Here is a 14699-nt window from a genome sequence, read left to right on the forward strand (position 1 = left end):
ACAAAAAGCATGATCAGTGGACTCGGGAGTAGTTTAAAAAGTAGAAATCAGAGGATCCCCAGTCTAATTCCTGACTTAGGTCTTTACTCCCTGGGTCAGCTGCAAAGGCAGAGCTCACAGCCCCTGGGGTGGGGGGCGAGCAATGTTCCCTTTGATTTTTTTGTACACTAAATCAGTGGTTTGCAACCTTCTTTCTGTCGGGACACACCTGACAGATGGTTCTCACATGTGTGACACGCTGAACACATAACTGTCACGGGGCTAAATGTAAACATATACTCTGTATCTACAGGATCCACCCTGACCCCCCAACAATGGCTACAGAACAGAACTAGGACATTCCCCGTTCAATTTACCATACAAAAGAGAAATTTCTGGTGTCATCTCAGTAACAGCAACATAAACACCCTCTTCTCCTACCAGGTGCAATAGCCCTCCTTATGAAAAAACAGTAATTTACCACCAATGCATGTTCTATTGAGAAAATAATATTGATACAAATGCCTACATGCTGGAAAAATACTTCACCTCGGTCACACACATAGAATCGACCTTCACCAAGTACAGAAAGACCACAAATTACAAATATGGAAACAGAAACTGGAATGGAAAGCCAAAAAGCCACTCTGCATTCTGTGCAAAACAGAAATATAGCACCTAACAGACTTCCAGGATCTGCAATAATGTACACAAACTAATGTGCACAAAGTTACACCTGCATTATGGAACTCAAACAGTAACAACCCTACCTATGAAAAGGCAGCACTGCAAAAATTACACCAGGCCCTAAACACCAATACACCTCCTATTTGGAAAACAGAACAAGCCAAGCTGCTATAGATCCCTACCAAGAAACCATAAGCTCGCAGAACACCCTTAGCTGGGTCACACACGCAGAAAACAGACAGACCCTCACCAAATACAGAATAAAGTGACCATAAAGCTAATGTTTTTGTTTTTGCGTTGTTTTACTGCATACAGAGTTGGCTTCTTGCTGTTTCCAGTTCAGTTTTTGTCTCCACATTTCTATTTATACATCCCTCGAGAAACATAAAATAATTCTAAAACTAGAATATAATAAATGTTTCAAAACTGATAAATGGAATAACATCCAATCATTAAAAATTTTCAAAATTCTCCAAACACCAATAAAATATTTCTAAAAGCAGACACATCACATAATACCCAATAATTAAAATGGCAGTCAATCAAGAAAGATAAACTTAAGCCACCTTTACTTACCCTCTCCAGTAACTCCTACTCCTTTCCCTTGTAGGCCAATAGCACATACCAGAAGCAGGAAGAGCTGCTGAAGCTCTGTCCTCACGCTCTTCTTCCTTAGGGCCCATTACTAGTCTATTTCACTCACTCACTCACACACTTTCTCTCTCACACACCAGTCACCTCCTTGACCAATCTCTCTTTCTCTCTCCTACACACACACCAGTCACCTCCCTGACCAATGTCTCTTTCTCTCTCCTACACACACACCAGTCACCTCCCTGACCAAAGTCTCTTTCTCTCTCCTACATACACACCAGTCACCTCCCTGACCAAAGTCTCTTTCTCTCTCACACCAGTCACGTCCCTGACCAATCTTTCTCTCACTCACACACACGTCACCTCCTTGACTAGTCTATTTCTCTCTCACACACACACACAAACACACACGTCATCTCCCTGACAAATATCTTTCTCTCCCTCAAACACACACACCAGTCACCTCCCTGACCAATGTCTCTTTCTCTCACACACACCAGTGACTTTCCTGAGCAGTATCTTGTTCTCAGACGTTTTCTCTCTTACTTACATTCACACATTCTCTCGTACACTTACACACATGCTGGCTCACTCTCTCTATCTCACTCACTCACCCCCACCACATATGGCAGCTACAGCACAAGGTAGCCGGTATGCTGCTATTAAAAGCAGAGTCCCGAGAGGCTAGAAACTGCAGCAGGAATGACCTCCCTGCCCTGCAGTGGTAAGAAGACAGCACTAAGCTGATTGCTTATGCTGCTATCACGGCACAGAGCAGTCAGCCTAGTATGCAATTTTATGTTTTTTCTTCTCCCCACCCAGCCTTTTATGTTTTTTGCAGTTTGATTATTATTTTTTTAAATGTTTTCTTGCTGATGTTGCGCTGGTGAGAGAAGGGGAGGTCAGAGCCGGAGGGGGGGGGGGGGGGGGGGCAGCGGCACCGTACTCCTGAAGTCCCTAGCAAAATGGCCAGCCAGCACCGATATTCAGGTCCGGGCAGCTGATGGATGACTTTCCCCAACAGCCGCATGGCAGGAAATCCCGGCGGCCACATTCTCAGCTGACTGCTCTGGGCCGCGAAGATCGCAGCACAGGCAAACTGCTGAGTGTAGCGGGGCCGGGGAGAGACTTGGGATGTGATTGCTGCTGCATGGCCTTTTCTTCTTCCCGCGTGCCCGGTAAACATCACTTCCTCTTCTGGGCCACAGGGGCGGGAAGAAGAAAAAGTCATGTTCCTGTTGCCGGTTTTCACCAACACTGCTGCTGTTCCCCCTCGGGGCTTGAATGTGCTGATAGCCCGAGCAGGAATGGCAGCAGTGCTTGTCTCGCTGAGGTGAAAAGGGGGGGGGGGGGGGGGGGGGGGGAAAGAGCAGCAAGTGCGCGACACACCTGCCGGTACTTCGCGACACACTAGTGTGCCGCGACACACCGGTTGAAAACCACTGCACTAAACTAAGATTCCCGCGTGCACATGCATGCCCGATTTTTATATCGTCGCGTGCATATGCAGATGGGTGGCGTCTCACGCACGCAAGGGGGGGGATTTTAAAAAGATAAGTGCGGTGACACGAATGGGCCTACACCAGCTCCCTCCCAGTCCATTCCAATTAAGGAGTGGACTGGGATGGAACTTTCCTATCCCCCTTCCTACTCTACCTCCCTTTTCCCCTCTACTCCCTGACCCCTAAAACCCCTTTTCCTACCTTTTTTAAAATTTTATTTTGGAACTTACTTCATCTGAATAGATGAAGTCAGTTCCGTGCGCCAGCCGGCTGCTGGTGCGCGCTTCCCTGGGACAGGGCCTAATGGCTGCTGTCCCTGTCGGCCCTGCCCCCTTCAAGGAGCCCGGTACATCTGCGAGTACTGGGGGATATGTGCACGGCCGGGTCATTTTCAAAATGTGCTTGGCCTGGCCACCGGCGTATCCCCCCGATTTTTACGTGTGCCAGGCTTTTAAAATTTGCACTTAAATGTGCAAAATAGTTCTTAAGTGCAACATAGTATACACATTTGTGCACAGTGTTCTTTGAATCAGCATTCTATCTTCCTTTAATTGTGTGCACTAGTTTCCTTTATTGGAAATATCAGTTTGCAATTTTTTTTGTGCAAATTAGATTAAAAAAAAAAAAAAAAAGAGGATTTAGGGATAAATGAGCCATGACAGAAACTCCTGATATTTTGAAAACTAGCTAACCCTATAGCTTGTTGCCTAAGTAAACTGGCAATTAATGCTCTGAGAACTACTGTATTCATACATACCCAGAAGTTAATGGACTTTAGTAGACACAATTACTCTATCTAAAGAGGGGACACAGATGTACACACCTGGTATTCCTTTGGCATGCTCTCAATATCAGTTGCTTGTATTTCCCAAAGAGATATTTCAGATATTTTCATTTCTTTATTGATATAATTTAGCATTCCACTGAGAGTTTGTAAGTCACTACAGTCAGAATTCACATCTATGGCCCCTTCATCTTCAGTATATGTCAAAGGATTGAACTGGGATTCATCTAAACTGGATGTCAATACAGAGGAACAACTATTTTCATGGTTCTGTATTGCTGCAGGCCCCAGTAGAAGCATGTGGTTTAGATCAGTCAGCATGTCTTCAGGCAGATCCAGAGACGATGGGTCAGCATAATCCTTCAGACTTATGTCACTAGCACTTCTAGATCGATGCAGCTTCCTGCTCTTGATAGGTAGGGAATCTTGTATTTCAAGATTAGGATGTTTTTGATAAGCTTGTAAAAGAACATTCTGTGGGTGTTGGGTTTCCGTTCTTTCAAACCAAGAAATTCTGGCTTGTAATCTTGTTACTTCAGATTCCTGCAGTAAAATAAAACAAGTCACTGCATGTATGTATTCAGGGCTGTTCACATTCAGGAAGATAACTTTTAAAAAATATGAATTATATTTACTGAGGTCCATATTCAAAAGCATTTAACTGGCTGAGAAGTTAGCCAGCTAAATGAAAATTTAGCTGGATAAGTTAGGGCGTTCCGCGGGCCTAACAGAGAAGTTGAGTTAGCTGGATAAATTATCTAGCTAACTCTGGTCAGCCAGTAGAGCTGTCCCAAAGTTAGCTGGATAAGCTTATCAGGCTATCTTTAAGATAGCTGGGTATATTCAGCTGCATGGCTGCACCACTGAATATACAGTGCTAGTTAGCCAGATAAGTTTATCTGGCTAACTAACAGAGTGGCTGAATATGGACCTCTTAATATATAATCTGCCGCCCCTCTCGGTAGGACCGAGGACCCGCCCACTTTAACATCACTTCCTGGGCTCCAGGCTTAAGGGGCATGCGACGATGCTGTAGGTGTTACAGCATTTCATCTCTCTGCCTGAATTATACCTGGGGCTTTCTGGCTTACCATCCTGCTAGTACTGACATCTACTGTTGCCTCCCGGACCATCTGCCACCCCTGCTCAGCAGGACCGAGGACCCGCCCACTTTAACATCACTTCCTGGGCTCCGGGCTTAAGGGGCATGCGATGATGCCATAGGCGCCTCACATCGAAGGAGCACGCACAAGGAGCAGGCCCATTTGTGCGCCCCTTCGTGCAGCCCCGATGTGCTTATTATGAATGAGACTTGGTTTTCTTTTTTCTTTTTGATTCTCATATATCTTGGACCGTGGATGTTGTACTGAACCTTTTTTAGGCCGTGGTTTGTATGGAGATTTAAGGGCTACTTTTAGAAAGTCCCAAAGAAGGAATATAAATTTGGTCTATCCAGTTATTAATAGTAATACTTCTATTATACCTTCTTTTTAATGTTTATTTTGCTCTTACTGAATGCTCAATCGTTGACTAAAAAAATCCCTTTGATTAATCCTTTGATTAATGATCTTTTAGAGGATTTGAATCCTTCCATTTTTTGCATCACTGAAACTTGGCTTAATGCCAATGATAAGGTTCTCATAAACCAATTTTCTCATTCTAGTTTTGATGTATTTCATATTCTCAGACTCAAGACGGAAAAGGTGGGGGTTTATTAATAATTAGCAAGAAAGAATTGAAATTAGTACCTTATAAAGTTGAGATTAGTCCTCCATATGAAGTGGCATTTTTGAAATCTCCTCAATTAAATCTTGGACTTGTTTATTGTCCTCCTGGGCTCCTCCACCAGGATTGTTCATCATTGATTGAGTTATTTTTGAATTGTTTTCCTTCATTGGATTTTACTTTTAATTGTAGGAGATTGCAATCTTCATGTGAACAAGCTACGCAGAATTCCATCCTGTGAAACATTTCTTGAAGCTATGCTTGCTTTGAGAAGGAACCAGTTAATATCTAAAGCTACCCAATAGCGGGGCATACTTTACATTTAGTATTTGCTAATATTAACAATTGGTTGATTAATACTTCTCATACTATTTTGCCCTGGTCTGATCATCGATTAATGAAGGCTGGTATAACTTTTCTTAATCTTTCCCTTATAAGTGTTAATAAAAACTGTATTTTTTCTTTTAGAAAAAAAGATTGATAAGAAGGTACTTTCAGAAACATTGGGAAATAAGCTCAATGAATTAAATTTAGAAAGCGTTTCTCTTGCATTTGATTCCTGGGAACAGATTATTAATGATATAGCTGATAATCTCAGTCCAGTTCTAATTAAATCTATTAATAATAGAATATTGCCAATTGTAAGAATCCCTGGTTTAATGAAAATTTAAATTGTACTAAACAGACCCTTAGGAAATATGAGAAGTATTGGCGGAAATGTCGGTCTCCTGATTCTTTAGGAAAATATAGATCTCTTTTAACTAAATATTGTGCATTAATTAAGCTAAAATGGATTATTATGCTAAACAAATTCATGGAGTAATTTTTAATCCGAAATTACTCTATGATGTAGTTAAACTAATTAAGGGTCCATCAACTTCCACTTTGATAAATTCTAGCTTCCCAAAGGATGCTTGCAATGAATATGCCATTTCCTTTTTGGATAAAATTAAGATGTTGAAAAATCATTTTCTGGGCTGTACTCTTACAAGAGATCCAGAACACTGTTATGGTTTGGTTAAGTGGACAACTTTTGATAGATTAACTGATCTTGAAATTGGCCAAATTATTGCTAAAATTAACCCCGCTATTCATCCTTGTGATCTGATTTCAGATAGTTCTTTGAAGGAAGTACAGTATATTATTACTGCTAAAATTACTAATTTAATTAATCTTTCCTTATCAGAGAGAACTGTTCCATCTAGCTTAAAACAGGCTGTGATAAAACCCTTTTTGAAAAGTAAAACTGGAAAAATTGATGATTGGGATAATTATCGTCCTATATCTAATTTGTCTTTTCTCTCAAAAGTACTTGAAAAAGCTGTATTATCTCAATTAGTAAATCATTTGGAAGATCAAGATATTCTCTTTCCAAATCAATTTGGATTTAGGAAACATCATTCTACTGAGACTCTTCTATTCTCTTTAATGGATTCTGTTTTACACAGAATGGCATATTGTGGTGAATCTTATTTACTTGTTTTAATTGACCTAACAGCAGCTTTTGATAAGGTGGATCATACTTTGTTACTTCATCAGCTGATTAATATTGGGACTGATGGCAGTGTTCTCAAATGGTTTTCTTCTTTCTTATCTGCTAGGTCTTTTCAGGTTAAATTCGGTAATCATTTATCTGATACATTTTATATTTATACTGGTGTTCCTCAGGGTTCATCTCTTTTGGCTACCTTATTCAACATTTACATGCTTCCTTTATGTAAATTACTGGCAGGTTTAGGGATTTCTATTTTTTGTATGCTGATGATATACAGTTTTATATCTCATTTGCTAAATCAATGGAACATACAATTTTGCTGATTTCAATTTATATAAAGGCTATTCAGCAAGTTTTGTCTCATCTTAAATTTACATCAAATCCTAACAAGACTGAAATTATTTGGTTAAGTATTCTTTCTGTGGCTAAACCACTGGTTTTCGATTTGGGTATATTTACAGTCCCTCACTTTGATCAAGTGTGCAATCTTGGTATACAAAGATGAAAATCTCATTATGAAAAGCATATTAGTAAGCTAGCTAATTTAGGTTATGCTAAATTGTGCATATTATATTGCTTGAAGCTTTTATTGTCTTTTGTGGATTTTTGCACAGTATTGTGGACTCTCATTTTTTCAAACTTAGACTATTGTAACTCTTTACTACTTGGTCTTCCTGCAAATATATTAAAACCTTTGAAATTATTAAAAAATGCCTCATCTAGACTGTTATGATCAAATTTCTTAGTTTGTAATATCACACCCTAATTGATCTCAATGCACTGGTTACCAGTGCAATTTAGAATTTACTATAAAGTATTAACTTTAATATTCAAAATTATTCACTTAAGCGATACTGGTTTGATTGGAATTGCTTACATCGATATACTCCTCAACAAGTACTAAGATCTCAAAATAAAGGGCTTTTAGTTATTACAACAATACGGAGTGCATATCTGACACAAGTGAGATCGTGTGTTTTCCATAGCTGGATCTAAGCTCTAGAACTCACTACCTGAGATGTTGCATTTGATAACATACAGAAAGAGATTTAAAGGTGAGCTAAAAACATAGCTGTTTAAAAATGCATATGATCCTGTTTAAAGGTGAGAGAGTGAGATATGTATTGAACTAGGAATGATGAGCGATAATTTTGGATTAGAAGCATGAAGGATAAAATGTAATGAAATGTGATGATTTTTTAAATCATTATGTATTAGTTGATTTTATTTTATGTTTTAATTTTGACTTACTATTATCAATGTTATTTTGTAAACCATTGTGATCTTGACATGAAATGACAGAATATAAAATATTTAAATAATAAATAAATAAATATAATATATTTGGTGAGTAGACCAATGGTCCTTCTTGGTCAGTATCTCTTGTTTCTATAACAAGTCATTGTATTTCTACAATGCTAGCTAACCACATATAAAATTACTTAATAGATGTGCATCAAGTGGTAGAAGGATCAAACAGCATGAGAAAGCAGTGGTGAGAGAAAAGAATGCTAGGGTGCACAGGAAGAGAGAAAACCAGCAGAAACAAAAGGAAATGCTGCTGCCTCTCTATAAGTCACTGGAGAGATCTCATCTATTTATTTATTTATTTAACTTCTTTTACTATACCGATACTCAAGACCAGGTCTTATCGTACCGGTTTACAATAGAACAGGGGGAAAACCAAATTAACATCTTGGTAGAAATGAAAAGTTACATTAAAACAGGGAGCGTAAAACATGGAAGATAGGGCAGAATTAAACTGTAACAATAAATAAGGAGTGATAAATATAATCAACAAAAAACAATAAATTAGTAATACATAGGCTACTTTGTTCAGTTTGGGAGGCTGTATCTCCAAAAAAGGCAGAGTAGAAGCTGTCAGAGGAGGGCTACCAAATAGTGCAGAATCTGTACCTTAAGACTGGAGGATAGATTGAAGGACATAAACATGTAGGCCCTAGAGCTGTGGTTCCCAAACCTGTCCTGGGGACCCCCAGCTAGTCAGATTTTCAGGATATTCATGATATATATATACATGAGATAGATTTGCATCCACTGCCTCCATTGCACACACATTTATTTCATGCACATTTGTTTGTGAATATTCTGAAAACATGTCTGGCTGGGGATCCCTCAGGACAGATTTCAGAACCATGGACAAAAGGGAAGAAGGAGAGGAGAATATGATGGAGACACTCAAATACTCAGATGTATAAATAATAAACAAGAAGCAAACAATTTGTTAGAAGAAAGACAATTATAGAATAAGTGAGTTAGATTCATGAATAATCAGAATATATTTCTTCACAGAAAGAGTGCTGGATGTCTAGAATACTCTCCCATTGACAGCAAAAACACTATCAGATTTCAAGAAAGTATGGAATAAGCACAAAGAATTAGGGGGGAAGTGAGAGAGAGAGATGATCAGAGGTCAAGGGATCTGCAGTATTGCAGCAGGAGGGGGAAATAGGCAGATTAAAATGGCCTTGTGGTCAGTAATGGCCATATTCTATGTTTCTATGAAGATCAATGAAGTAATTAGATAGGCACTACACCTTTATACAGTTAAACATTTAAAGAAGCAATTCTTGGAACTACTGAAGTTACATCCTTAGACAATGTAGTGCAAATAAAACTGAAGAGTGCTGGCTGAGACTACCTGATATAGAACCTAGCATTTAAAGACTACAATTAAATAAATCCATACTTGCACATTTGATGGTCATAGGTATAATCTAAATTATTGCAAACTCACTTTCACAAGAAGTGCATCATTTGCAGCTTGAATCATATCGTTTCTTGTCTGCAGATTTCTCTGCAGACTGCTGACAGTTTCTTGGGCTTCTCTGAGTTCCTGCTTCCTCTGCTTCAATTTCTCATTCAGATACATATTACTGGATTTCTGACTGTTGGCAGACAACATGACTTCCGCATGGCTTCTCTGGAGTACAGCAATCTAAACATTTTAAGAAGAAAAACTGTAGCTGTTTTTATTTTATAACTACTTCCCTTCTCTTATAAAACATCAAACTGGGTAGGTGGTGCAAATCTCTCTCTTCATCTGATACCAATAGTGCCCAGGCCATAATATAATGGCAAAAAAGCAGAGATGCTTACCTGCCATAGGTGTTCTCCAAGGACAGCAGGATGTCGGTCCTCACATGTGGGTCATATTAAATGGAGCCCAGCACAGACGTTTTGCTTCAAAGCTTTGGATATGTCCAATTGAACATGTGCAGCTCAATACACAGCACCATATCCCACCATGGACTCCTTTATACAGAGCTAAAGACTTTGAGAATCAACTCCAAAGGAAGGCAGGAGAGTTTTGTGGGGATTCACATCCTGCTGCCCTTTGATAATACCTGTTATAGGTAAACAATTCTGCTTTCACCAAGTGCAAGCAGGATGGTAGTCTTCACAATGGCAAATCCCTAGCTATAGACTGCCCCCAATTTAAAAACGGGGAAAACCCAAGTGTGGCGAGATAGGGGTTTTGCATACTCTGTAGTTTATCATTCTGCCTGGGACACTTTTCCCCAGAGGGCTTGTTTCCTCTGTGCTGGACTGCTGTTGGTGTTTTGAGACTTCTGCACTGTAGTTCAAGCAGAGACTTTGGATGCTGCCCTTGATTCAGCAAGAAGCTTGAACTGCATACACATCCCAGCATCCCTGAGGACATGTAAGACTGAAACACTCTGCAGTGCCATTGGCCAAAAATCTATTACTAGTCAGAAGGCCATTGGTGAGAAACCTAAATCTTAGTATTTTGTGCCTTTATTTGCCCTGCAGACAAAGAACCAGCCCTGAAGGTTCTGGAACTTTCTAGTCTCAGCCAGGAGTACAGAGGGAGAGCTTTGTGCTGAGGCCCTGCTCAGCTTCTGTGAACAGCCTTTTTTCCTGAGCTCCCCAGACACTAATAAGTAGTGTAAAGTATTTAGTTATCTTTTACTGTTTAATCCTTGTTGCTTTACCTGCTCCTGTTTGCAAATTTAATATTTTTACGTTCACTGTTCCCATTTTTTGTTAATAAACTTATTAGTTTGTTAGCTCTGCTTGCCTTGCTAACTACTAACGATGCTGGTATTATATGAATTTGGTCTGTGGGTGTTTTTCTAGAAACTCTGTGACTCTTGGGTTGTGTGGGGTTCCAGTGTCCCTAGAACCACCAGGGTATAGCTTGTGTGCAGGGAACTTGCCCAGAAGCCAGCAGGAACCCAGTTGGCGGATGGGAAGTTGCCAATATAGAAGCACGTGTGTCACAAAATTGGAAAAGGAGAGAGCCACGAGAGGAGATCACCTTCTTTCCTGTGGGGGAGAATGGTTGGAAGGGAGAACTGATTGGAGAAGTCCTCAGATCCATAGTTATATCCCCAGGTATACTCTGAGTCCGGATATGTTGGGGGCATGGATTGGGATCTCATTTGACTTACAGACAAGGCCTCAGAAACAGCAGCACTTGTCTGTTAGGGCCTAGACCCTGATGAACTCCTGTGCCCCTGTGTAGCCTCCTTTGGCAGTGTGCTAGAAATTTGAATTAATGCTGCAGTTCCCAATGTCAATTCCCCTCCAGGAACCAGCATCAGGTTCCTTTGGCTGAGTGTTGAGAAGACTCCATCAAGAGCTGGTCACCAATGCCATAGATGCTACTGTACAAATGCTTTGCATACTATATCCCAGGCCTCCTGGATATTTCTGTCCATCTCTTCTTCAAACACTGCTGATGCCAGAACAGACTGGGAAGCAGGAAGGGAGGCCATATCTTCCTGGAATACCAGAGATATTTCGGTGGCTGACATTTGGACCTTCTGGAGACTGTTGAGATGAGTTTTCCTCCCTAATGGAGTGCTTTGGAGTATTCAAGGTAGCTGCCAGAATGCCCCCATTCTTGGCCATGTGCATTGATAGAGACAGATATTGATGCTTCTTAGCCTTCGCCCGAAGCAAGTCATTGGATTTCGGTGATGCTGGTATCGAAGAAACAGAACCTATGGGGTTTGTTTTGGGTGTGAGGAGGTAGACAATGGTCCTTCCTGGTGATTGATGTTGAGGGAGGTTTAATGCTTCCCCAATGTCGATGCATTGCCAGCGGTCTGTGCAGTACCTGGGTCCATCAATGTTGATGCTTCAGATGCTAATGGGCTGGACTTAAGTCTCCCAAAAAGCTTGTCATGAGCTCCAGCCAGGAAGGACGTTCTTTAGAATTCAGGGAGCAGGCTTGACATGTTGTAGTTATCCCCCAGAATCGTGGGGATCTGTGATGGGATACAACTGTGACAAGTGCAACTTGCCTCCTCCCTGAAGTCCATCTATTTGCTCACATCCCCCCACCAACCTCACCCCCTGTTTTATCCATCGTACCTGTAAAAGAAAATTTACATCATACAAAATTTCAAAAGAAGGATCTTTAATGGATATATGGCAGCAGTATACATTAATTGCATACAACCTTTCAATCATTAAATACAAACAATTACTCCAACCAAACTTCTCAAATCCCCATATGGTGACCATACCCTTGCTTGTGGAGTTTTAATTTGCAAAGGCTCAATAAATATCATACTACTGCAACATTCTGCTATTGGGGATGCTAGGCTGTTGAAGTTATCCTGCAAGTCACATTTTTGAATAACAGGTAAAATCTTCTCTGCAGTGAGCAGACCAATCCTGGTTGTCAAAGCCCAAGATTGACAGGCAACTTGTCTCTGTTCTCACCCACCCATGAGAACGAAGAATGTAGGAGCAGAAATACCTGCGCCACTTGGTATTCTCTGCCTGACCAGTTTTAAACATAGCACTTGCTGTACGCCCTTGGATGTGGTCAACTCTGCCACTAGGCTGCGACCATTTGGTACTCTCCCACATCCCATCACAGCATCAAGAGCATATATAAGCTGTACATGACGGACAGAAAAATCACTGAAAGAAGAGGCTGGTGGGTAGGCCAGCCTGCACTTAAATTGTGCTTGCAGGCCCACCCACCAGCCCTGCCCCTTCTCTCTGAACTGTCCCTTCAAGTTCCAGAGGCAGAGCACTGCCCCACCTATATGTGGGGATGGTTGGCTTCTCAATGCGTTCACATAGAGGGCACTTGTTGAAGCGCTGGTCATCTTTTGAGTAACTGGGCAAAAAATCAATGAGATGAAATCAAACGACTATTATGAAGCAAAAATCCCAACTGATGCCACCTCAATCTATTGATATGGATGTACCACACAGCAGATGAAAAAGTAAAAAAAACAAACACATATGAAGGAGCTACCTAAAAGAACTAGGAGGGTGAAAACAACCGCAAGGTCCCGCAAGAAGCAGCTCCTTCAAATTTCATAGGAAAAACTCAACCGCAGCAGCAGAGAGAAAAAAAAACAACTGACCTGTTGACTCCTTGGGAAATATGAAACTGAAAGGGCTCGCCTGGGATGTGGTGGCATAGATCAGGCTGTATATGCCCAGTTGGGCATATCCAAAAGCTTCTATAAGTTTGAAGTAAAACTTCTATGCCAATGCCTGATGATGTCACCACGTCTAAGGACGGACATCCTGCTTGCCCTTGCAGAAAGGCAAGTTTAAAAAAAAAAATCCAAAAGAAAAAATGTTATCTTGTTCACCAGAATAAATGGAGACATTACTCCTTTAGTGAAAGGTTTTCATGGGTAATGATTCAGATGGACTGAATCAAATCACAGTGAACCTAGACGATGTGGTAGACCTGATTGACAAACTGAAGAGTAGTAAATCACCTGGACCGGATGGTATATACCCCAGAGTTCTGAAGGAACTAAAAATGAAATTTCAGACCTATTAGTCTATCATTAAAATCATCCATTGTACCTGAAGACTGGAGGATAGCTAATGTAACCCCAATATTTAAAAAGGGCTCCAGGGGCGATCCGGGAAACTACAGACCGGTTAGCCTGACTTCAGTGCCAGGAAAAATAGTGGAAAGTGTTCTAAACATCAAAATCACAGAACATATAGAAAGACATGGTTTAATGGAACAAGGTCAGCATGGCTTTACCCAAGGCAAGTATTGCTTCACTTTTTTGAAGGAGTTAATAAACATGTGGATAAAGGTGAAACGGTAGATGTAGTGTACTTGGATTTTCAGAAGGCGTTTGACAAAGTTCCTCATGAGAGGCTTCTAGGAAAAGTAAATAGTCATGGGATAGGTGGCGATGTCCTTTCGTGGATTGCAAACTGGCTAAAAGACAGGAAACGGAGAGTAGGATTAAATGGACAATTTTGTCAGTGGAAGGGAGTGGGCAGTGGAGTGCCTCAGGGATCTGTATTGGGACCCTTACTTTTCAGTATATTTATAAATGATCTGGAAAGAAATACGACAAGTGAGATAATCAAATTTGCATATGATACAAAATTGTTCAGAGTAGTTAAATCACAAGCAGATTGTGATAAATTGCAGGAAGACCTTGTGAGACTGGAAAATTGGGCATCAAAATGGCAGATGAAATTTAATGTGGATAATTGCAAGGTGATGTATATAGAGAAAAATAACCCATGCTATAGTTACACAATGTTAGGTTCCATATTAGGTGCTACAACCCAAGAAAGATCTAGGCGTCATAGTGGATAAAACATTGAAATCGTCTGTTCAGTGTGCTGCGGCAGTCAAAAAAGCAAACAGAATGTTGGGAATTATTAGAAAGGGAATGGTGAATAAAATGGAAAATATCATAATGCCTCTGTATCGCTCCATGGTGAGACCGCACCTTAAATACTGTGTACAATTCTGGTTGCTGCATCTCAAAAAGAATATAATTGCAATAGAGAAAGTACAGAGAAGGGCTACCAAAATGATAAGGGGAATGGAACAGCTCCCCTATGAGGAAAGACTAAAGAGGTTAGGACTTTTCAGCTTGGAGAAGAGACGGCTGAGGGGGGGGGATATGATAGAGGTGTTTAAAATCATGAG

General features: G+C 40.6%; 1 protein-coding gene across 7 annotated transcripts in view; it reads right to left on the reverse strand.

Annotated features, from left to right (window-relative positions):
• The window catches only part of CCDC18 (coiled-coil domain containing 18), a 259561-nt gene that overhangs the window by 10505 nt on the left and 234357 nt on the right, over positions 1 to 14699 (reverse strand). For all 7 annotated transcript variants that reach the window (XM_029618296.1, XM_029618291.1, XM_029618292.1 and 4 more), the window contains 2 exons: positions 9525 to 9725; positions 3586 to 4089 (listed from right to left, as the gene is read on the reverse strand). In XM_029618296.1, the coding sequence (XP_029474156.1) occupies positions 3586 to 4089; positions 9525 to 9725 (705 nt within the window). The remainder of the gene's footprint in view (positions 1 to 3585; positions 4090 to 9524; positions 9726 to 14699) is intronic.

This window comes from Rhinatrema bivittatum, chromosome 10 (genome assembly GCF_901001135.1).
Source record: "Rhinatrema bivittatum chromosome 10, aRhiBiv1.1, whole genome shotgun sequence".
Taxonomy (NCBI): domain Eukaryota; kingdom Metazoa; phylum Chordata; class Amphibia; order Gymnophiona; family Rhinatrematidae; genus Rhinatrema; species Rhinatrema bivittatum.